The following is a 25322-nucleotide window of genomic DNA, read 5'->3' as shown; positions in this document are numbered from 1 at the left end:
ATGCAACAATTTTGACATTTTTCTCTTGACAAAAACAAGGCAGGCATGATTGCTCTGATCAGCAGAGCTCTGACTTAAAGGGAATGTTATGCCCTTGTGTCACCAGGAGATGCAGACGTTGATATTGTTAAAGCAGCAGTGGAATGATCCCCTCGACAGCCCCACAACGTTAATAGGCGAGGATACAGATTGTGTATCAGGTGATAATGGACAGCTAAATGTCCTTAATTGGATTTTATGATGAATCAACTGCTAGGTGATATCAACAATTAAATCAACGTATTTTTTTGTCTCCAAAAATATTACGTTTTACATAAAAATCATCACATTGGAATCAAACGTATCGACTTTTGATCCTTGTTATTGTGGCGGTGGCTATTTTTGGAAGCCATGTTGGATTTAAGTGAATCATAATAAACTTACACCATGTCTGATTATCTTTAAGTGTTATTTGGTCCCCAAAACCAGAGAAAAGACAACAAAAACATCCAATTTGAGTAGATTGTTACATAGTTATGATCTTAAATAGGTTTTGGTTGCCATCTTGAATATTTTTTCCGGAGGTCCGATTTCGGTAAACTTTTGATATGTTATAAAGTACGTGCTGCCCTACCAGGATCAGTGAAAATACCTTTTGTAGCAATTTTTGGGGGGTCGAAAGTGTATATTGACCTGACTATGACCGGTTGCCTTATGTGTATGCCGTACACCGTCTCGCCGACGTCCTGCTCTAAAACCACTAAGTAAGGCATTAGTGACGCCTGGAATTAGGTATATGAAGGCCGAAAACCCAGTTTACAATGTACTGCTTTCATTATAATTATGTCTAAAAACAAACACAAAATTTACGAATACCAATAGGCCCACACCGTACAGTCTCTAATCTATCTTTATAACACAAACGGTATTTATAACATATCTAGGGCTCCGCGAAACCTCCCCTTTTCCGTCTTCTACTGAACAGTAGCTAGCTCCCTACGATTATATTGGAAATCACTCTGTCAATAAACTAACATACATCAGTGGAAGATGCAAAAGTGCGCACTTGGATCGCCCCGGTATTCTAGTACAACCCTTATGACAGTGTCCATAACGTGTGAATAAGTATTTGATATATGTGCGATGTAACTATTTATGCATGCTCTTATAAATTGATACGTATATATGCCCTGTTGTCGAAGATAATAATTTAATAAAATATGTCAGGTAGGGCGTTCCAGCGGGCTGATAGCTCGCACGTGGCAAATATCTATCCCGTCCGTGCGTCTTTGTCCTGATAACATGACCTACTAAAGATTAAAAAAAAGAATTGTGATCCTTAGTATGTTTTGCATGTTCATCGTCTATCATTTTTGCCACCTAACTTCTTTTTATATGCACTAAAATGTTTTGCCACATTAATAACTGCACGGAATACAAAACAATTGCAAGCAAGTAAAGTGGTTTTCTGTTCCAGCGCAATCACAACAGGTGGCGTCACTGCAAATATTTATTATTTTACACGGTTGTTTTTAAAGTATATCAACCAATGTGTCTTCCGCAAGGGACGTTAAACAGGGGTACAGTGTATCGGTGCTCTACACCAGCCACTTAACAGTACCAGAGGCGCCTCTGTAATAGGGGCGTTACCTGTATCCCGATCGAACCCCCCATAAAACCGCTCTTGGGGCGGATAGAACATATTAAAGGCTTAAGTACTGTCAAATTATACCAATCAATAAAACATATTGAATAATATTTCAATCGTGAAGTATTCATCTAGCCATTATATAACTATATCCCTAACACTAACATAACTACTGAACATATGCAACAAATAAGTATGGAGTTAAAACATAACAATAAAACATAATTTGTGAAACATATACCAACTGATTCACTGCAACCCTGTTTAACGTCCCTTGTGGAAGACATGTTAGTTTATATAAGTTCAAAACAACAGTGTAAAATAATCACTGTGTGCAGTTAACTTAAACTTATTCAGTATCCTTACTACTATATAAACATGTAAGGCTACCTCGGTGAAATAAAATATTTCATGGCTCCTTTACCTTTTGTCCTCTGAGCTGCCCATCTGACAGCCAACAGATGAACCTCTCTACCAGACCACACTTTCTTAGAACGATTGCCTCATTTTCCTGCCTTGTTGCGTTCAATTTATCCATACATCGACTAAGCTTATAATCGATGAGCCTTCATATCGTTCACAGGCTTTTTTGTTTAATGTTTATGGACATGTTGTTTTTATCGAAACTTAACCTACTGGCATAGTTTTTATAGTCACGGAAAAATACATGTATTAAATTTTCACACGAAATGTTTACCCGAACTTGAAATTCAAAGTAATCAAGCATCAAATTATATTTGCATGTTATTGAATTAATAATCATATTTTTTATGAATTTCAGGGTGACTAATTAATTAAGGTTATGCATGACAATGTTATTCAGCAAAAATTATAGGCGTTGTTATTTAACGTGTCTATTTTTCCTTGTTTTCATATTATCAGACGAAACCCCCCCCCCCCCGAATCGGACTGCAATAAACAATTTACAAACAAAACGGAATATATTGTCATTGATGCGATTAAATCTGCATATAATGTTTCTGTCCATGTAAAACAATCACACATTCAACAAGCAAATCTTTGATAGTGGCTTTATATTATTCTTCAGAAAGAAAGAATCGGATATGCAGACATTAACAGAGCAGGCATTTCGTCTCTGAGCCGCTAAACAATACAGAGCTTCAACCGGCGCCTGTCCGGGTGCTGCCTATGAGACTGATGATAAGTGTAGATTGGTAGGTGTTTTTCCGTTCGCATTCAAAGAAGTCTCGTGGCGGCTGTCAAAAGTGATCTGCTTTAAAACAATTGTAAAAAATTGTAGCATTAATTTTTTTATACACTATTTGCTGCGACGAGGTATCACATACTTTTGTTTTGCAAATTCGATTAAATGTTTATGTTTTAAACGCATCGGTATCAATAAGTTTCTTAAATGCTTATAAATATACCATATTTTACAATTGTTCCATTAATTAATTGTACTTGCATGTTTATTGGATGCTGCTGTAAAACATGATTTAATCTCCTAATAAATGTCTGTTCTGCCCCTACCTCATAACAAGACAAAGGTGATTTAACTTGGTTATAAATTATCAAGTGTCGCATCATCGTAAACGCATATTGGTCAATCTCTATAGCACTTAATACGATCATATGAACACCACGTCTAAGTTAGTTTACGAGATAGCTGGTTGGTCATTATTACCAGATTCGCATTCTATTGAAAATGACAGGAAGTATTATTATGCGATTGTTTTGTTTGAAAATGAACATGAACAATATATATATATCATTGTTCAAAATTAAATGTATATATTTCTAAACAAACAGCTTATAATAAAGATTAAATCACTACAAGTAAAAGGCTGGGATAGCATCTTAATTAAGGCGGAAATGAATATACTGCTATGTACGCTTTATTTGGGAATGAAAACAATTTTAATTAGTTCATTTACACAAGTTTGTTCAAATTTACCCGAACCCATATATACACACCATAGCATTATCATGTTCTAAAGAAAATAAAATGAAAAACTAAATTTATTTATTTTTTAATATTTAGTACGGTATAGTGATCAATTAACAATTTAGTTATATTTCAAAGGTATCCGAAAAATGTATGCGGCATACCCCAAATGCAGAACAAACATTAACAATTCTATAAAAACTATAAACACGCCGGTGTCACGCATTTTGTTTTTTTGCAAGTAACTCACAGCACTTACAACGAAATATGCTTATATATTATTTTTGAGCAACTTTTTCAAACGATACATGTTTTAATCAGCATTATCGAATTGTATGTTGATATCCATAAGAATTTTGAATAACACGAAACCTAAATTGCATACTTAGCTGACGTGTTCTGTAATATCTGTACTTGATATATATAAGTTAATTCCAGCAAAGCATGCACGACATTAACACACGTTACTATTAAAATTTCATATAAAAAAATAAATAAACACCCAATGCCTATAGATCAAGAAAAATACAATTTAACAGTAAATTTACATTTTATAAACAGATTTGCAACAACAATATTTTTCTATAAGTTAATTAAATTAATAGCGAAAGCACGTTCGTAGATATAGATTATTGAATATATTGTTGTATTGTATTTTTAATGCGACATTTATGTTGTGCTTGAGCACATCACACAGTCTAGATCTGCTCCTTAAAGCGCCTCGGAGTGTTTGTTCATGCAGACATATCCTTGCGTGATGTTGATAAATCTTTTTTTCACAGTAACATATTCATTCAATGATCACAGTATGAATTAACAGCAATATGCAAAAACAATCTAATCAACGTGTAATCTGTAACTGCCTTGTATGGACTTTATACTCGTAAATATTTAATAAATTTATTGGAAACCATTTATGGAACAGGTCAAGCTAATGTATGACAATTTTATTCGAAATATATTTTTGGCGTTGCTATATTACTTCACTATTGTTCCTTCTTTCTATAATATGCGATTTTAAGACGATTAGGACGGAACTAAACATGATATCAACGAAACGGAAGATATAATCATCAATGCGATTGTATCTGCAAATACTGTGTCTGTTCATTAAAAGCCTTCACGAAGAAGACACGCAATTATTTGATAGTGTCTTTATATCATTAATCAGGAAGAAATATATGTATTGACGAAATTAACAATTCAATTGTTTCGTCTATTCGCCGCTTAACAATACGGGGCTTTGACCCGGTGCCTGCGCGGTCAATTATGAACAGTGTACATAAATAGGGTTATTTTCGTGCGCGTTGTAATGTGCACTCGTTTCCACCGTGAAAATAGATCTACTTTAAAGCCCTCGAACCCCTTGACATAAAATACTAACGTTCAAAACAAAATGAACACGATTTATTACAAAGAGACATCATCTGCATATATGATAAAAAGGTATACTTATATTTTTTAATGCACTTATATTTATAAGTCTCTTAAATATTCATTAACATACCTGTCGGCACGACTTTTCCCAAGATTTAATATACTAGCATTTTTATTGGATGTTGTTAAAAAACATAATTAAACACTCCACGCAAATGTCTTATTTGCGTTGTCACTTCTCGTGTCAACTGAAAATGTGGCAAAATAAGGTATAACGATTCAACAATATCCTCGAGCAAATGCAGTATCAGAAGAAAGATATAATTAACTTCATGGTCACTTATCTAGTGCTAATCCATCGTTAAGGCATAGAGGTCAATCTCTATGGCGCTAGACGCGATATTATGAAGGCAATGCCTCTGAGAGTGTACGAGATTTAAAATATTTGTCGCGTTTAAAATAACACGAAGAACTGAATTATACTGCGATTGTTTTAAATATATTAACATTCGCAATAATATAATATTATGAACCATATTCCACGTCAATAGATTTTTTTTCACAGCTTTTATAATATCTCAATACAACAATCACGTATATGCAAATGCACTTATTTAAGGTAGATTGTAACTGTTACACACACATAACTAGTGCTTGATTATGTTCTGATAGCATATTTACTCAAAATAAACAAGCGTACGCATATGATTAAAAATGTTATTTTACGTAAAGTGGTTGAAGTCATATATTGTTGAAAAATCGAACCACATTAATTGATAACTCACAATGTATTATTGTAATTAAGTTTTGAAACGCATTAACGTCACAATATTGTCAATCAAATGTGGTTTTGGAGAACACACTTAAAAGTACTCAACAAGAAACGAGCATCAAACAACTATTTGTATTTTTCATTATGATAAATTATAATGCATTAACGGCTTATGACAGATTTTTGACATGTTATTTGTTGAGTAACGAACAGTTTATGCACGCCTCTGCATACATGTACTGCATATATCATTGCATACATAAATTTTTGTATGCCTTTGAACCAATCAGGATGTAGTCTCAATGTTTTGCACCAAATCAATCCATTTTTTATGTGAAGTCTTCTTGTGTATGTATTGTCTAGAATTGAGAATTGTATTTACATAAAGCACTAGGTCAATTGCATAATTTTATGTAGGCCCCTAATTGCATGCTTCTTTATAATAAGAATATAACAGTATACACATAAATATAGTATTCATTTTTGAAAGAATGGTGATTATGTTGAATGTTTATATTCGTTATATATTTTCCTCGTTGGGAACGCCAAAACATCGTGATAATTGAAAATTCGTTAAAATTCTATTACAACTAGTTCAAGTAATTATCATTTCAGCATTGACTAAGATAAGCCATTTAAAATATTATGTATGTATGATCGTCTTTTTCTTAGTATTAAATAATACGTTTGTGTATGAATTTTATCTTGTTCCTGTTGATAAAAGTTTTATTTTTATTGAAGAAAAGTTCATTTCCCTTGTTTAACTTATGGCATCAAATGTTTTTACATAATCGCAGTATTCATTTAAACAACCAATAAGAATTGTTATTCCAACGGATTGAATAAACTACTCCACAGCTTTTAGAATTCAAAACAAATATGTCCCTTTCTTCAAGATAAATTTGTCAACGAATGATCAGGCAGGATTATTATATCTGGTTCATTGTCCGTTTACATAATTTATACGTAAGTGATTGCGTCGAAAACTACAATAATTATTGATTATATATCGTGTAACCATTTAAAGGCAGTTAATTTAATGATACATTACCAATTGGAAAAGGCAGTTGCTTAAGTACTATTTAAAACTATTCGAGCAATTTAAAAATAAAACGCGAGTATATCATATAAAAAAGGGGAATGTCAATTATCATTTTGTTAAAATTTACGATAACAGAATTGTGGACATCAGCTATAAATTGGAAAAGACACAGTTCTACTACCAGTTCATTTTCATATTCTAAGGGAAATTAAAACACAAACAAAAATGATTACAGTATTGATCAACATCCATTAAAGTACAGTGATCAATTTACTGTCAAGCTATTTTGCAGGGGTATCCTAGAAATCAATGCAGCATATTGAACCCAAAAGCAGAAAACTAAACATGAAAACAGCAATATTGATAGCCGTGATACCTTCCAGTATCACGCTTGCTTACAACAAAATATGCATGTTTTTTATGAGGAGCTTTGCAAACGATACATTTTTAAATCCCCATTACCGCAGTTAATGTTGATGTAAATTATATTAAATAACACGAAAACTTGGTAATAAAACATATGTGTATTATATTTGTATTTGATATAAGAATTGTATATGTAGTGCAAAGATAAAGTCAGCAAAGCAAGCATTACTTAAATATTAACAGGTATTTCTATTTGAACTCGAAGTTATTATATATTGAACAATAAATGCATACATTTAAAGAAAAAAGACGATATAAATTTAAATTGAAAACAAAACAAAAACGAACAAATACAATATAAGAGAAGCAATTTCGGTTATTGCTATTTTTTCTGTCTAACTGTTTATTTAAATTAATGCGAAACTATACGTACGGAATTTAGGCTGCATATGTACATATTAGATGTCAACAACAGTATTTTTGGATTAGGAAAAAAAAGAAAAAAATGTATATTCAAAGCAAGTTAAAATATAAAAATCAATATATATATAGTTGAATTGCGTTCCACATTCTAACAGTTATGTTGAGTTTGAACAAACGACACAGGCTAGTTCTGCTCCCTCGATATACGGAGGACATTTCAATGTACCACACCGACCTTCGACAAAGTAGAACAGAGCGCCATCCGTATTGGCATTGCTGGCAGGCAGCGCCTCAGCGTTTTTGTCCATGCAGACATATCCTTTGCCTTGAAACCCATGGTACTCTCCCATCAGGTATCCGTGGTACTCCTTGGTCCATCCGTTGTAGCACGATGTACGGCCAGGTATCATCAAGGTTGTCTTTCCGCGAGCAAGGCAAACAGAACACGGTACGTCATTCTCGTAGAGATTGCCTTAAGCTGGAGGATTTGTGTGAGTTTCGTACTCAGCCCCATACATCAGTGATCTAGGATCATCATTGATGTTATTGTAATTTTCATACTCAGGGTCGTTTGGCAAGCAGATGTATTCACCAGAGCCTGTGTGTCGATGATTTCCACCGGCTGCTTGTCCGCTATATACCATTATCGTAGTTGTCACATTCGGGCAAGTCTTCATGCCCCAGTGAACGTACGTTGACGAACTACGTGGTGTCAGCGGAGAAGGCGTTGATGCACCTAAACAAAATAATAGTATATATGATTATTGCTTTTCCATTTAATGTTAACATACTGCATTAAAAACATAAGTGTGCGTTAATAAATGCAAGACATTAGTACTGATGCAAAATAACAGCAGATAGTGAAAAAGACAATGGGACCATAACAGAATTCGGAATTTCATAATTAAAAAGATGTACTGTTTGACAAAATAAACAACATGTGTGTTTAAAACAGTTATATATTTTCTATTCACGCAATTACGTTTCGTATGAATAAACTTACTTTGATTGCTACCAGGAATCGGTTATGAAAATATTTTATAATGTCAAAAAATAATAGATCATTTAAAATATAGGTTCGGATTGTGTAATTCATCCAATGTAAAATGTTGTAACAGTAGGACTTTACATATGTTTGTAGATTGTTCATGTTAATATCAGCGTGTATGCTTACAACCTTAATTTGTGTTGGTCTTCATCAGGTAAGTCTTTTATTATTGTTTTTTTCCAAATGTGGTTTGAACGTCAAGTTTATAGTGATAAAATAATATGCTCCATTAGTTATTTTTAGCTTCAGATTTATTTGTTTGTTGTTTGGCTGTGCAATTATATGAGTATTAATGTCTAAAAACAGTTCAAAAGCCGTCAATACTAGTAATGAATTTGTGAATATCCCATAACATATGGGGTACTATACAAATTATAAATTAAGTATAAATAATCATTCGTCCGACAACGATATTTATGTTAATTTAAACCTACGCGTGCAACCTTAAGCTACCTAGAATTAGCGACGCAGACCAAAAAAGTATTAGTGCATTTAAAACAAATAAAAAAATACCTTGGGATTGCCTTTCCAAAGAAGAAATCCTTGCAGTTGCATCGGTTTTGAAATTATCCAGATAAATCAGTTTCTCGAGAACACCTTTCTCGTATTCAAACCGGTTTGGTGTATAGTTTATACACGCTGGTTCTGCACAGAACACTTCGCCGCCCAGCAGGTACCCCACAATAAGAAGTCCTCTAATCATCTTAAGACTTATGTAGACTGATAACTCGTAGTTGACTGCTAAGTTGTCGTTAGGTTTTCAATTTTTATATGCGGGTGCATGCAGATGAAACGTGGCTTTGTACAGATTGGTGGAAAATTTAGACGAGTAGAAAACCTATTGGTTGTATTGGTCAATACGTGCGTTGTTTCGAATTGCGTGTCGTTGAAAATTGTGATTTGCAATTTAAATACATTGATTGTTTGATTTGTTCTTATTTCGCTCATGTGTCTATAAAATTGAACTTTCTACTGCCGTTGATGTGCATTTATAAATTGACGATTAACCAAAATCAATATACAAATATTTACGGGGCTTTATCACAGATTTTGACATGTATAAAAGTTTGACTTTAAATGCTTTACATTGGCAAATGTAAACATTGGATATAAAAATGCTCCAGTAAAAACAAGAATGAAATTAAAGAAAGAAGAAAAATGACCCTCAACCACAGGTGGTTAGCGTGTTGCTATGATATTAATTAGTGAAAACATCATTTTGAATGATAAATAATCATATTATAACGAAAAATTATCTTTTATGAAAAAATAAATCACTATCATATATATATATATATATATATATATATATATATATATATATATATATATATATATATATATATATATATATAACAAGGTATGCAACTCAAGATAACCCCAAAACGGGGTGTATCGCTTTGAACAGCCATATCTTCATCAATGGTGCAGCGATTTTCACGATCTCGGTCTTATTCAACGCATAAATGAATTTCCTTTCTGGAAATGTATATGTCTTGCAATATTTTTACAAATGCTGGGTCAACTTTTAAGAAATAACACGATACACAACTCGCATGACCCAGTTGACAATGATCATGCAGTCTTTATGAATGAAATCTCCAGTTGGAAAGACACAACTCCGCATTGGACCAATGAAATCACTCGTTTGCTTAAAATGTCAGTTAGTTGAAATGTATGTAAACAAAGGTTTCAAACAGCGCTGGACAGTTAGTCTTGATGCATAATGTAACAACAAGAACGGTAATAATATTTTTTCATACGATTTATTGAATTATAGTATCGAGGTACATGCACTTTGTAGGGAAGATGCCCTTTACTCCGTGAAGATTTCAGCTTTTGTAAAAATATTATGTATGTATGATCGTCTTTTGTTTGTATTTCCCGTTAATAAAAGGTTTAATTTTATAGAAGTAAAATTCGTTTCCCTTGTATAACGTATGGCAACAAATGTTCGTACATAATCGCAGTATTCACTAAAAAAACGATTAGGATTGTTTTTTCAACGGATTAAACCAACGACTCCACAGCTTTTAGAATTGAAAACAAATATGTCCCGTTCTCCGAGATAAATTTGTACACGAATGATCAGGTACATGTAGGATGGTTATATCTGGTTCATTGTCCGTTTATATTATTTATACGTAAGAGATTGCATGAAGCTACACTAATTATTGATTATCTATCGTGTAACCATTTAAATGCAGTTATTGTAACCATACATAACCAATTGAAAAAAGCCGTTTCTTCAATACTATTTAATACTGTTTACTCTAATACTCTTGTACTTGTACGCTGTTCGAACAATTTAAAAATAAAACGCGAGTGTATCAGAAAGAAAAGGGGAATGTCAATATATCATATTTTTTTTAATTTACGATAACAGAACTGTGGACATCAGCTGTACATTTGAAAATGAACAGTTCTACCGCCAGTTCATTTTCATATTCTACTGGAAATAAAAACACAAACAAAAACGATGAATATATTTATTAACATTAATAAAAGTACTATGATCAGTTTAGTGTTAAGTTATTTTGCAGAGGTATCCTACAAATCACTGCAACATGTTGATGCCAAATGCATAAAAATACATGAAACAGCAACATTAATAGCCGTTATACATTCCAGAATCACGCTTTCTTACAACAAAATATGTCTGTTTTTATGAGGAGCTGTGTAAACAATATATTTTTGAATCCCCATTAATGCAGTTGATCTTTTAAGATATTTTAACTAACACGATCACTCAATTGTAAATGAAGCATACGTGTATTATATTGGAAATTGATATAATAATTGTATAAGTATTGCAAAGTTAATGTCAGCAAAGGAAGCATTACTTTAATATTAACATACATAACTATTTGAACTCGAAGTTATTATTTATTGCACAATCAATTCATTCATTTAAAGAAAAAAGACGATATAATTTGAAATTGAAAACAAAAATAAAGCGAACAAATACAAAGCAATTTCTGTTATTGATATTTTCTCTGTCTAACTGGTTATTTAAATTGATGCCAAACTATACGTACGGAATTTAGGCTGCATGTGAACTTAAAAGATGTCAACAACAGTATTATTTTCGGATTAGGTAAAATTAGAAAAAAAATGTATATTCAAAGCAAGTTCGAAAATAAAGATTAATAATTATATGGTTGCATTAGATTTATCATACTAACAGTTATGTTGTGTTTGAACAAACGACACAGGCTAATTCTGCTCCCTACATATACGGCGGACATCTCAATGTACCACACCGACCTTCGACTAAATAGAACAGAGCGCCATTCAGGTTGGTATAGCTGGAATGCAGTGCCTCGGCGTTCTTGTCCATGCATACATATCCTTTGCCGTGAGACCCATGGTTCTCCCCCATCAGGTATCCCTGGTACTTCTTGGTCCATCCGTTGTAGCACGATGAGCGGCCAGGTATCATCAAGGTTGTCTTTCCGCGAGCAAGACAAACAGAACACGGTACGTCATTCTGGTAGAGATCGCCTAAAGCTGGAGGATTTTGCTCTGTTTCATACTCAGCCCCATACATCAGTGATCTATAATCATCATTGATTTGATTGTATTTGTCATACTCAGGGTCGTTTGGCAAGCAAATGTATTCACCAGAGCCTGTGTGTTCGAAATGTCCACCGGCTGCTTGTCCGCTGTATATCATCGTCGTAGCTGTCACGTTAGGACACGTTTTCATGCCCCAATGAACGTACGTTGACGCAGTACGTTGTGTCAGCGGAGAGGGCGTGGATGCACCTGTACAATAGAGTGTTATATATCATGTATTGCAATCCCATAACATTTATTAAAAACTACAATAATAACACGATTGAATGGTTATAAATGCAATGTATTCGAACTTATATAATACCAAATGACAATGAAAATGACAATGTGACCTTCAAAAGTATTCAGACTGTCATACATAAATAAACATGTTATATTTTTATTCACTCATTTATGTTTCGTATGAATAAATTAACTGCGATTGCTGTATTATTTGCGAAGATAATGAATTATTTAAAAAAGGTACGGATTATTTCATTCGTCCAATTTAAAATGTTTTAGTAGTAAGACTTTGCAAATGTATGTTAAGTGTTTATGCTTAAAGCCTTCATTTCTCTAGGTCTCAACCAGGTAAGTATCTCGTTTAATATTGCTTATTCAAAATGCGTTTTTATAACATGAGCGTCGGTTTCATTATGATATAGATATTTCAGGTGCTTTTTGTGTCCTTTTTGGGCTGTTTAATTGTGAAATAATACGAGTATTTATGTTTCAAAACAATCTAAAGATGTAAATATTCATAATGAAATTCGGAATATTCAGTAAATAATGAGCAACAACATTTAACTGCATTCAAACTAAAAAATTCGAACATAAGCTATTTAGAATAAGCGACACAGAACAATTAATATGCGTTTTTTTTAATAAAACATTACCTTGGAATTGTCTTTCCAAAGCAGAAATCCTTGCAGAAGCGTTGGCTTTGAAATTATCCAGATAAATCAGTTTCGCAAGAACACTATTCTCGTATTCAAACCGATTCGGTGTATAGTTTATACACGCTGGTTCTGCACAGAACACTTCGCCGCCCAGTAGGTACCCCACAACAAGAAGTCCTCGAATCATCTTAAGGCTTGTGTAGACTTGTAACACGTATCTGACTGCTAAGTTGTCGTCAGGTTTTCGACTTTTTTATGCGGGTGCATGCGGGTGAAACGTGGCTTTGCCCAGATTGGTGGAAAATTTAGACGAGTAGAAAGCCTATTGGTTGTATTGGCACAATGCGTGCGTGGTTTCGAATTGCGAGTCGTTGAAAATGGTGATTTGCAATTTAAATACATTTGATTGTTTGATTTGTTCTAATTTTGCCCATGTGTCTATAAATTAACCAAAATCAGTAAACAAATATTAAATGAGATCTTACGTCAATTGTCCATTCTTCACTTTTCTAGTGTATGTAGATTTTGCACTAACAACAGAATTCAAAACCCACACCGGTTAAGTACGGGCACCTTTCCATCAGTTGTATATTATCCCGGAATCCAGAGTAACACCAAGATACGGCTATTGAATACCGTCGTGAAGCCTGTTCTTCTCTACGGAGCAGAGACATGTGGAACCAGTGTCACCTATATAAAGAAAATCAAGGTCTTCATCAAAACCAGCCTCAAAAAGACCCTTAAGATTTTCTGGCTAAACAAGGTTCTTGGAAAATAACAAAGCAGCAACCGGTTGAAGAAGAATTCTTAAATCATTTACAGACGACAGCAATCAATATGACAAGGCAATCTCTCATCTGTAACCCTCAATTGAACAGGTAGACAAGGCGGCCTAAAACATAGTAGCTCTGAGACCTTGATGCAGATGCCAAGCAGATGGGCAAGACCTTTCCAGATGCGAGACGCCTCGAGAAACTTGGTTGGCGGCATATGTCCAAGACCGCAGGCAACGATAATAGGAGATGTTTTATTTTTTATCAAAATGTGTTATTTTTAAAACATTTTTTTTTGAAACCGATATTCAATTAAAATAATTATGAAACAATAATATCTCACAATATCAATATTATTTTTCTCCATCTTGAATGCTCTCACATGAATAAGAATCGTTACCAGAACAATTTTAATTTGTGTTTCATGAGAACATTTCTAAGATTATTTATCTCAATATAATAGTGTAGTCATTTAGGGATTCAATATTAGTTCACAGTAACTGAATAATATTAGATGACACTTTATTTTGTTCTATGATTTACAATATTTTTAATGCACAAATATATTAGATAATGACATTTTACATGAAATTCGGACACACGCAGGGCCCGGGAAAGTTATAAAACCCTGTCACCAAGGTAATAAAAAAACAACGAAAGTCCTTTCCTGAAAATTACACGCAAACACCACAAAGTGTGTACATTTAAATTATGTTGTTAGAGATTTAATACTATATTTTCCAAAGAATGCAAAACAATACGCCTGAAAACTCATTTTGATTTAAATACGTTAAGAAGTGATATTTCACGATAATCATTGCCGTTCTACACGATGTTCGTCCGTCGGTCTTTCTTTCCATCTCTACATCCTTACATTCGTCACACACGTCATGTCCGCACGAAAGCTTAGTCAATAATGACCCGAATGGATATATATATATATATATATATATATATATATATATATATATATATATATATATATATATATATATATATATATATATATATATATATATATAAAGCCTCACTAGATCTTGGAAAGAAGTTCATTTTTAAATATAAAATTTGAGTGAATTATTGCCCTTCGATTGAAAAAAGTCATTTTTAATTGAGCATTTTGTTTCCACGCAAGATCCATGAATTAAGTATACGCCTTTGATGAAACTTTATATGAAGTATCCTTAAAAGATGACCACATCCATATTCGTAGTTAATTTCGCTCCAACGATTTGTTCGTGGTTGTGTTGCTCTTTAAATAATGCTTGAGATATCGGATACTAATGATCCGAATTTAAGTACAATTAATATGATACATCCTTCAAAGATAAAATAACGCATGTTGTCACGTCGTTCGGTGTCAATCGCTTTGAGGGCCTACTTTCAATTTTAGTTCTGGTTATGGTGTACATGCGGGTATTATAAGGTGGTTCTACTCTATTTATTCTTTTATGAACTTATCATCCTGTATACATTATTTGATTCCATGCAAGGTCTCGAATATGTATCACCTAAATCTACTGTATTCAGCATCCCAAAAATTGCGGGCAATCGCATATTGTTTAGTTGATTGTCTTCAATGAGTGTTCAGATAGTACTTGTCCTTCGATAAATAGCATGTTTTGTATTTATTGTTTGTTTCTGCTCTATATCTCTTGAATGTATTATCCGAATGTGTTTAAACTTGTTTAGTAGATAAGGTGTATGTCAATAGATTGAACATGTGCAGTGCTTTTTTCTGTTCAAAATCAGTGCCTAAATAACTCAAATTGAATGAAACTTATTACAATTTTCTTTTATTATGGGCAAGTATATACTTTTAGGTATTTTTAGGTCGTTCCATTTCAATAGCCTTTCAGGTAGTTATTGACTTCATTTAAATGTGACTTGTGTATAGCTGTACAGGATCTTTGATACTCAAAAGCAAATTAAAATTACATTTAAGAAGCCTCAATTCCAAGGGATAATGCGCATATTTTCAGTTGTTCTATTGATTGTTCGTGGAGTTGTTGCCTCATTTCGTTGTGTACTTGCTTTCAATTTAATACATTGAAAAAAAAACGCATAATCGAAGAGCATCCTTCACTTGCACGGATGTTCTGTCTATTTGGACGGACGTGTCGTTCACCCTGGAACTAAACCTACGTGCATAATGTATACTGCGGGTGCTTTTTAATAGTATAGCCATTCGAATTTAACAGAAAGCCTATTCCCCAAATACGTATCCGCCGAATATAAACAAAACAATTGACAGCTACAATTGCCTTTCACAGACTAAAAAATCTTAAGTAAATTAAATTTCTTTGATAGTTTCCTTATATTATTTTTCGGGAAGGAAAATCATATTTGATGACACAAACTAAGAAACATTTCGTATCTACACATTTCAATAATGCAGGGCTTTACCTGGCGCCGTTCCGGTTGCAGTCTGATAATCAGTTTATATGAGTCGGATTATATCCGTGCGTACTCAAAGAGCTCTTGTTGCCGCAGTCAAAATTGATCTACTTCAAAACAATCGTACAAAATCAATATTCCCACGATTTGCAAAAGGCGGCATCACCTCATTTGCAATATGATTAAAAGTGATATATATATTTTTTTCAACGCACTGATACCATTACTTCCTTAACTGTTCAGTGTAACAACCTGTCGACACGGCTTAAAAAAAGATTATGTTCACTTGTGTGTTAATTTGATGCTGCTTAAAACATAATTAGACATTCCAAGCATGTGCCGGATTTGCTCTGTAATTTCAGCTTTAACCCATTTAAGCCTAGTGGAATCTCCAATATTTCTAAATTGGATCAATTTATTTCCAAAATTAGGGATGTCTAGTATATTTATTTCTATATTTAGAATATTTCTTACAGAAATTCCTTTAAGCATACAGCGCAGACCCTGATGAGACGCCGCATTATGCGGCGTCTCATCTGGGTCCACGCAGTTTGCCAAGGCCTTTTTATAGACGCTGGGCATAAATGGGTTAACAGAACATGATATAAAATCACGTGCCCACAATGCCAGGTGACAAATGATAAAGGTCCTTGAGCAAAATTCTTATTTGAATAAAAACGATACAACTTGATGATCGTACAAGCATCATATACGCGACTTTTCTGTGTAATTGTACGAGCTTTTTGTTAGTAGTTCACTACAATATTCGATCCCTAATAAGATAAAAACACGTATTATAAAACAGTGTAATAAAATAATTTATAAAAGTCGTTTGCCATTAACTTCAATCGAGTTTTTTTACAGTTTTTGTTAAAGCTTTACTCAAAAACAACGTAAAAGCAAATTCACTTATTTTAGGTCGATTGTAACTGTACAACACCTAACGCGTGATTTATTATGTACAAAGATACCTTATAACATGACCTTCGCTCCAGGAGTGAAATAACGTAATGTTCAATTTTGTTTATTACACGGGTGTTATTACACTAGTTATATAACTGTGAAATGACGTCATTTTTTAACGAAATGACGTCATTATTCCAGCGAATTTCTTCAGTTAAACTCTTTTACAATGTGAATAAACGGTGAAAAGAGCATAAAATAAAAATAAAATTTGTTGGTCATCTTATAAATAGAATCTTAAATTCGTGGTCATTTTGTATTGAATTTATGTAACTCGTAATCTATAAATAAAGATAAAAACTCGGCAAGCCTCGTTTTTATCTTTATTTAGATGACTTTTTCAAAAAATTAAATACAAAACGACCACTCATACAAGATCCTATATATATTAACTAAACGCAAGCAAGTCTACTCATATGACTAAAAATATTATTATGATTCATATCAATACACTTTGGTTGGTCTATAACCTCTTATCCATACGTATAGTGGTACAAATCATATGCAATTTAAAATCGTACGCATTAATGATAGCTAACATTGCAGACCAAAAAGTGCTGCTGATGATATCTGTACTCACCAAACAACACATTTGTACTTTATATTTTGGTAACTACTCATATATACATTAACGTCGAATTTTATCAAATGCCATACACTGTTTCCCATGTAATATAACCATTACGAATATTTGTATCTGACACATGTGTAATATACTTTTTAAGCGTTTTCATTGGCTTAGTTTTCGTTCGATTGACCAATCGCATTTTGTTATTTTTGCTGAAATGACGTTGCATCGTCAAATGACGTCACGAAATGTAAACAACATTCGGGATTTATCATTATGTTTGCTTAAATATTTATTTAATTTGCGCATGTGATAAAAAAGATCTGACACTCGTTGTCATTTCATACCATATTTTATTAAACTCGTCCAGGAAATTCGCTAGTAAGCTCCCCAAAGGCTCGCTTTCTAACAACATTCCTGAACTTGTTTAATTAAATATGGTATGATATGACAACTCGTGCCAGATCCTATATATATACTGTGGACGAACAGTTTATGTATGCCTTTGCGTTGAAACCTAGCAAGCAGTATCAAGGCTTTGCACCGTATCGTTCCAATCATTTTCCAAAATTGTACCTATCCAAGACACTTTGTCAATTGTGTAATTTTATGTAACCGCATTACCTCATTTTAATAAGAAGATTGAATAATAAAAAACTACTTTGGTATGTATTTTTATAACAAAATATGTTAAAAAAGCTTACATTTGATAGTCGTTTAATTTTTTCTGCATTCCTTAGTTAACAGTTGATAAATGCGATAAAAGGACATAATATGAACAAGGAAAATAACATCTGTCGCTTTTTACTGCCGTATCAAACAAGGAACAAGAAACAAAAATAAAATAAAAAACAAGATGGATCTTAATCGGGGCTTGCAGATTTCTCACGTTTAACAACGGCATAACGAAGACAACTTCATACTACATCCCGATGCACTTGATTGACAAATGGATTAAAAGAGATGCAGTTACCATACACAGCAGCGGAATCTCGATGAAATATGGTTATTAAACTATTATCGAAAGAATATTGTGATTGGTGTAAATAATCTATAATAATCGCTTTATGCATCGAAAACAATACATCAATAAGTTTTGTTACGCCAATAGATTGAAAAAACAATCCCACAGCCCTAAGCATTAAAATTACGCCTTCTCCGGGATCGAGATTACCACTTATAATCTGACAAAATGTTGGAATGAGGTTAATGTTTTATTTGTAGAAAATATACCTAGACGGTTTTAACACAGCGGCCCCGTGGTGCCTGGGCTTCAAAATTAATTTTGTCGTTGCGCTTGTTTTTTCCGATTATGTCGCCGCGACGCTTGAAAATTTCACAAGCGCTTGTAAGCTATGAATCAAATGTTTTCTACATGTGGCAAACGATAAATCAAAGCACGCACGCTCTAATCAGCTGTGTGTGAATAAAGCGCTTATACGGGGCGTTGATGGGGGTCAATCATGGTGTTTGACTATGATCGATTATTACCGGTACACTTGGTGTTAGAGCAATTAAAGGTACAGGCATGTTTATTGTGTGTGATTGTTTCATTTTAATTGTTTAGAAAATAAACAGTAATTGGTGTTTGTTGCGGTTGTGTGTAGTTTAAGTTATAATTACAATTAATTGCACTAAAAGGTCTCAATTGATCGCTCCGTTCCACTTAAGATGTTCAAACTATTTTCTCAATTGCGACTATAAATTAACAGTGCCAATATTTAATGTTTTCACTACACATAGTTTCTTCGATTTTTACAAAATACGCCATATATACCTGCAACATTTTTAGTTTTTGTGTATGACAAAATGCTTTCGTACGTGAGAAAATTACCCCAGACATTGCTAGCAAATTATCAGCGCTCGAAATGGAAATGCTCGGTATTTCTAATATAACTAACATGATGCGTTAAGGATTGAATGTAACAAGCATGGAGGCTTTAAACCGAGTTCAGACGCGTCTCTACGCGGAGCACCACAGTTAAACATACCACAGACTGTCCAGGAGAATCTTGTTGAAAATGGTTTTAAGATAATTGATATTGCACGCGTGACAGCGGTGTCCGAACGAACCAATAACCGACAAATGATGCGATATGGTTTAAGCAAGCAGTCATTTTCTTCTCTTACTGATCACAACCGTAATGAATACGTTACAAAAGTCAAAAAGGAATTGCTATTTTGTGATGAGATCATGATCATGCAACTCCTTCGTCAAAAAGGCTTACATATTCAGCGGTATCGTTTGAGAGAGAGCATTAAACCCAATGGGGATTTCAAAGAGAAAACACGTGGCTCTGCACCGATTGGTGGAACGTTTGCACCAGTAGAAAGCCTATTGGTTGTTTTTTCAAAACACATGAAAAAGCCATTAGTGTGTAGTTTAAAATTGTTCTCTGGTTCATCAAAATGCATACACACGAATCGACCGTGAGTTAAGTAAATTGTTCGTGTTCCTATGTCGTTAAGAAATATGTAGTACAAGAACAAGAAAAATATGTAATTAAAAAAAAACAACATATTTTGAAACCAATATTCTGGGAAAAAATTCAATACTTAAATTTCAAACTATTATTCAATTCCACGCAAATAATATTGTTCGCACATTGAATGCACTAACTTGTATAATAATTATTTAAAGAACAAATTAAATCGATATATGTCTTCATTTGTCCTCCGGTCCGTATGTGCGTTCTTACGTTCGCAACATTCATAATAACCATGCAAAATCTTAGTTTAAAATGTTCCTCCTTTAATGATACCTTAGATTAAGCATTACTAAAGGATTAAAATAAGTATATTCATGCGTAGTTTCACCTTTAAGAGAGATATTGCCATTTTATCAATAATTAGTCGTTTTTTTAAAGCTTTCGTTAAACGTATCAATTAGATAAAAAGTATGCAAATAGAGTGAACTTCGTCAATTTGCTGCACTCCAATAGTTTTCTAAGGCGTTAGGTTCGTTTAATATATGAAAGTGTCTAATATAGTGTTTGTTTCTTCTCGAGACCTCAGCAAAAAAGGTTTAAATTTTATGAAGAGTTATACAGTATATCTATATATAAAAAATGTGCATATTTTTACGTAGTCCCGCTTGAATGAGTTGTATTTGCCCTTTAATTAATAATGGGACAGTTAATAGAGAACGTTTTTATGGTCGAAATTCAGAAACATAATTCTAACTATTGAAACTGTATAAACTGTCCTTTTATATGGACAAACACATACTAGCAGATCGTTTCATTCCAGTGGTTCTCCATTGACTCCATTAAAATGTTAACGTTTGTTAAGATGTTCGGGATATGTTAAACTAAATGCAACTTGTAATAACATTGTAGGTGGAATCCATGCCAAGCGACCATGTGTAGACTGTTAGGTTACTCAGTTCAAATGATCATTCATAGATGTATGTTTTTCTTTTGACCTTGCAGTTAAGGATAACCCATGAAAGTGCTAGCACTTATTTCCAATACGGTCCTTTGGTTTTTCTGAAGAGACAGCACGCAGAAGAAACAGTATTGAGATACAAAGAATCGGATGCGATATACTAACTCTTTGCGAATGGATCTCTTGGTTCTTTTACGTGCTCAGTGTATAGCACCGATAAACGCGATAATTAACTGGGTTTCATACCAGTACATCTCTAGTTGGGTGGGAAACACTTGAAGCATTTCTGAAATTTACAGTGCCTCGGCCAGAAATTGAACCGGGGACCTCTTGAATGGTAGACCAGAGTGTTACCACTCGACCACCACTCCACCTATGATAGAGTTACTGTCTCGTTTTATTGTTAAATTTCTTTACTAAATCATAACAAAGCGATTTATCGAAAAGCATAAATAACTTTCACGGATATATTTGTTTTTATATATTTGGAGGTGTCGTTCATGTCATAATTAGACCAAATCACATAGTATATATAAAGTTGTTTGTTCAAACTAAAATATTCATTCAATGACCTTAGTATGAATTACCCGCAATATGAAAAACAATGTAATCAACGTGTAATCTGCAACTGCCTTGTATGGACTTTATACTAATAAATATTTAATAAATTTCGTGGAAACTATTTATGGAACAGGGCAAGCTAAGGTATGACAATTTTATTCAAAACAAATTTTTGGCGTAGCTATATAACTTGTTTAACTGTTCCTTCTTTCTATAATATGCGATTTAAAGACGATTAGGACGGCACTAAACATGATATCAACGAAACGGAAGATATATCATCAATGCGATTGTATCTGCATATTCTGTTTCTGTTAATTAAAAGCCTTCACGAAGAAAACACGCAAATATTTGATAGTGTCTTTATATCATTAATCGGGAAGAAAAATATGTATTGAGGAAATTAACAATTCAATTGTTTCGTCTATTCGCCGCTTAAGAATACGGGGCTTTGACCCGGTGCCTGCGCGGTCAATTATGAACAGTGTACATAAATAGGGATATTTTCGTGCGCGTTGTAATGTGCACTCGTTTCTTCCGTCAAAATAATCTACTTTAAAGCCCTTGAACCCCTTGAACAAAATACTGACGTTCAAAACAAAATGAACACGATTTAATACAAAGAGGCATCATCTGCTTATATGATAAAAAATGATACTTATATATTTTAATGCACTTATATTTATAACTTTCTTAAATACTCATTAACATAACCTCTCGGCACGACTTTTTTCAAGATTTAATATACTAGCATGTTTTTGGATGTTGCTAAAAACATAATTAAACACTCCACGCAAATGTCTTATTTGCGTTGTCGCTTCTCCTGTCAACTGAAAATGTGGCAAAATAAGGTATAACGATTAAACAACATCCTCGAGCAAATGCAGTATCAGAAGAAAGATATAATTCAACTTCATGCTCACTTATATAGTGCTAATCCATCGTTAAGGCATTGAGGTCAATCTCTATGGCGCTAGACGCGATATTATGAAGGCAATGCCTCTGAGAGTGTGCGAGATTTAAAATCTTTGTCGCGTTTAAAATAACATGAAGAACTGAATTATACTGCGATTGTTTTAAATATATTAACATTCGCAATAATATAATATTATGAACCGTATTCCACGTCAATAGATTTTTTTTCACAGCTTTTATAATATCTCAATACAACAACCACGTATATGCAAATGCACGTATTTAAGGTAGATTGTAACTGTAACACACATAACTGGTGCTTGATTATGTACTGATAGCATATTTACTCAAAATAAACCAGTGTACGCATATGATTAAAAATGTTATTTTACGTTAAGTGGTTGAAGTCATGTATTGATGAAAAATCGAACCACATAAATTGATAACTCAATGAATTATTGTAATTAAGTTTTGAAACGCATTAACGTCACAATATTGCCAATCAAATGTGGTTTTGGAGAACAAACTTAAAAGTACTCAACAAGAAACGAGCATCAAACAACTATTTGTATTTTTCACTATGATAAATTATAATGCATTAACGGCTAATGACAGATTTGTGACATCTTATTTGTTGAGTAACGAACAGTTTATGCACGCCTTTGCATACATGTACTGCATATATCATTGCATACATAAATGTATGTATGCCTTTGAACCAATATGGATGAAGTCTCAATGTTTTGCACCAAATCAATCCATTTTTTATGTGAAGTCTTGTTGTGTATGTATTGTCTAGAATTGAGAATTGTATTTACATAAAGCACTAGGTCAATTGCATAATTTTATGTAGGTCCCTAATCGCATGCTTCTTTATAATAAGAATATAACAGTATACACATAAATATAGTATTCATTTTTGAAAAAATGGTGATTATGTTGAATGTTTATATTCGTTATATATTTTCGTCGTTGGGAATGCCAAAACATCGTGATAATTGAAAATTCATTAAAATTCTATTTCAACTTGTTCAAGTAATTTTCAGATCAGCATTGACTAAGATTAGCCATTTAAAATATGACGCATGCATGCTTGTCTTTTCCTTTGTATTTAAAAATACGTTTGTTAATGAATTCCATCTGGTTCCCGTTAATAAAAGGTTTAATTTTATAGAAGTAAAGTTCGCTTCCCTTGTATAACTTATGGCAACAAATGTTCGTACATAATCGCAATATTCACTAAAAAAACCGATAAGGATTGTTTTTTCAACGGATTAAACAAACGACTCCACAGCTTTTAGAATTGAAAACAAATATGTCCCGTTCTCCGAGATAAATTTGTCCACGAATGATCAGGTACATGTAGGATGGTTATATCTGGTTCATTGTCCTTTTACATAATTTATACGTAAGAGATTGCATGAAGCTACACTAATTATTGATTATCTATCGTGTAACCACTTTGCAGCCTTACTGCAGTCTGACATTGATAAAATATCCAGCTGGGCTGATAAATGGTTGGTATGTTTCAACCCATCAAAATCGGAATCAATGCTCATATCCCGCAAAATAAATCAACTATCCCATCCCCCATTGACTATGCAGAACGTAAATATACCCACTGTTGATGTCCACAAGCATTTAGGTGTTTATATCTCAAATGACTGTACCTGGCATGCGCATATTTCTTTCATAAAGGAAAAGGCTTGGACACGAATTCATATAATGCGTAAATTAAAAATAATGCTTGATAGAAAGACTCTCGAGAAAATATATGTGTCATTTATAAGACAAATCCTGGAATATTCAGATGCTGTATTCGATAATTGTACGCAATATGAAAAAGAAGAACTTGACAAAATCCAAACCGAAGCAGCGCGAATAGTATCTGGTTGCACGCGTTTAGTCTCATTAGAAGATCTGTATAATGAGTTAGGATGGGAAACTATTAGTCAACGAAGACGCAAACATAAATTAATATTAATGTATAAAATGTTCTCTGGAAATGTACCAAACTACTTACAATCCCTTTTACCCGCAACAGTTGGATCGCGTAGCAATTATTCATTAAGAAATGCGTCTAATCTCCAAACAATTCAAGCGCGAACATCACTGTTTTCGAATTCGTTCTTACCATCTACTGTATCTGAATGGAATAATCTTCCTGATGACGTAAAGAACGCTGAATCGATCCATTCCTTCAAAAGGCTTATTAACACAGATCGACCAATTCCAAACCCATTATTTTCCTACGGTGAAAGACGCCCCCAAATGTTACACACGCGCTTAAGAACAAAGTGTAGCGCCTTAAATGACCATCTCTTCAGACGCAATATTGTTTCCTCTTCGCTATGTATATGCGGACTTAATGAAACGACGTCGCATTACTTTCTGGAATGCACTCAGTATGAACATATTCGCGGCGAACTTATAAACTCGATATCGATGTATTCCTTCCCCTCCATTGAAACTATATTATATGGAGACACCACTCGTGGCTACTTAATCAATACTAAAAAAGCTGATGCAGTTCATAAATTTATTTTCATGAGTAAGCGATTTGATCCGTAATATGCTGCAGAACGACTCTAAACCCTTCTTCTCCCCTTTCACACAAGAAGCCTTTCAAAACATCTCCTTTCTTTCTAAATCTCTGCTACTTTCTCTCCTAAATTGTTCACGTGTCAATCCGTTATCTGTGTTGCACACTTGAAACTATATATACGGAGTCTTTTCTTTT

General features: G+C 33.4%; 2 protein-coding genes and 1 long non-coding RNA gene across 3 annotated transcripts in view; 1 reads left to right on the top strand and 2 right to left on the bottom strand.

Moving 5' to 3' along the window:
- Nucleotides 1-7625: 7625 nt before the first annotated feature.
- Nucleotides 7626-25322, bottom strand: part of LOC127881963 (uncharacterized) — a 92283-nt gene continuing 74586 nt past the window's right edge. The window contains exon 3 of the mRNA XM_052430246.1: nt 7626-7927. Within this exon, the coding sequence (XP_052286206.1) occupies nt 7669-7927 (259 nt within the window). The 3' untranslated portion in view covers nt 7626-7668. The remainder of the gene's footprint in view (nt 7928-25322) is intronic.
- Nucleotides 7921-9288, bottom strand: LOC127881969 (uncharacterized). The gene is made up of 2 exons (XM_052430251.1): nt 9075-9288; nt 7921-8249 (listed from the first exon to the last, which is right to left on the bottom strand). The coding sequence occupies exons 1-2, from the start codon at nt 9262-9264 to the stop codon at nt 7987-7989; spliced, it is 453 nt and encodes a 150-aa protein (XP_052286211.1). The 5' UTR covers nt 9265-9288; the 3' UTR covers nt 7921-7986.
- Nucleotides 11848-25322, top strand: part of LOC127881970 (uncharacterized) — a 90700-nt gene continuing 77225 nt past the window's right edge. Inside the window, exon 1 of the long non-coding RNA XR_008050353.1 lies at nt 11848-11946. This is a non-coding gene — a long non-coding RNA (uncharacterized LOC127881970). The remainder of the gene's footprint in view (nt 11947-25322) is intronic.

Source organism: Dreissena polymorpha, chromosome 5, assembly GCF_020536995.1.
Source record: "Dreissena polymorpha isolate Duluth1 chromosome 5, UMN_Dpol_1.0, whole genome shotgun sequence".
Classification (NCBI taxonomy): domain Eukaryota; kingdom Metazoa; phylum Mollusca; class Bivalvia; order Myida; family Dreissenidae; genus Dreissena; species Dreissena polymorpha.
This window is presented reverse-complemented; position numbering and strand designations above follow the sequence as displayed.

Excerpts from the sequence above, each read along its gene's own strand:
- LOC127881969 (XM_052430251.1), bottom strand. The coding sequence starts at position 9,264 with ATGATTAGAGGACTTCTTATTGTGGGGTACCTGCTGGGCGGCGAAGTG. Across the intron at positions 8,250-9,074 it reads TTTGGAAAGGCAATCCCAAG|GTGCATCAACGCCTTCTCCG; the intron begins GTATTTTTTTAT and ends TATTTTGTTTAG.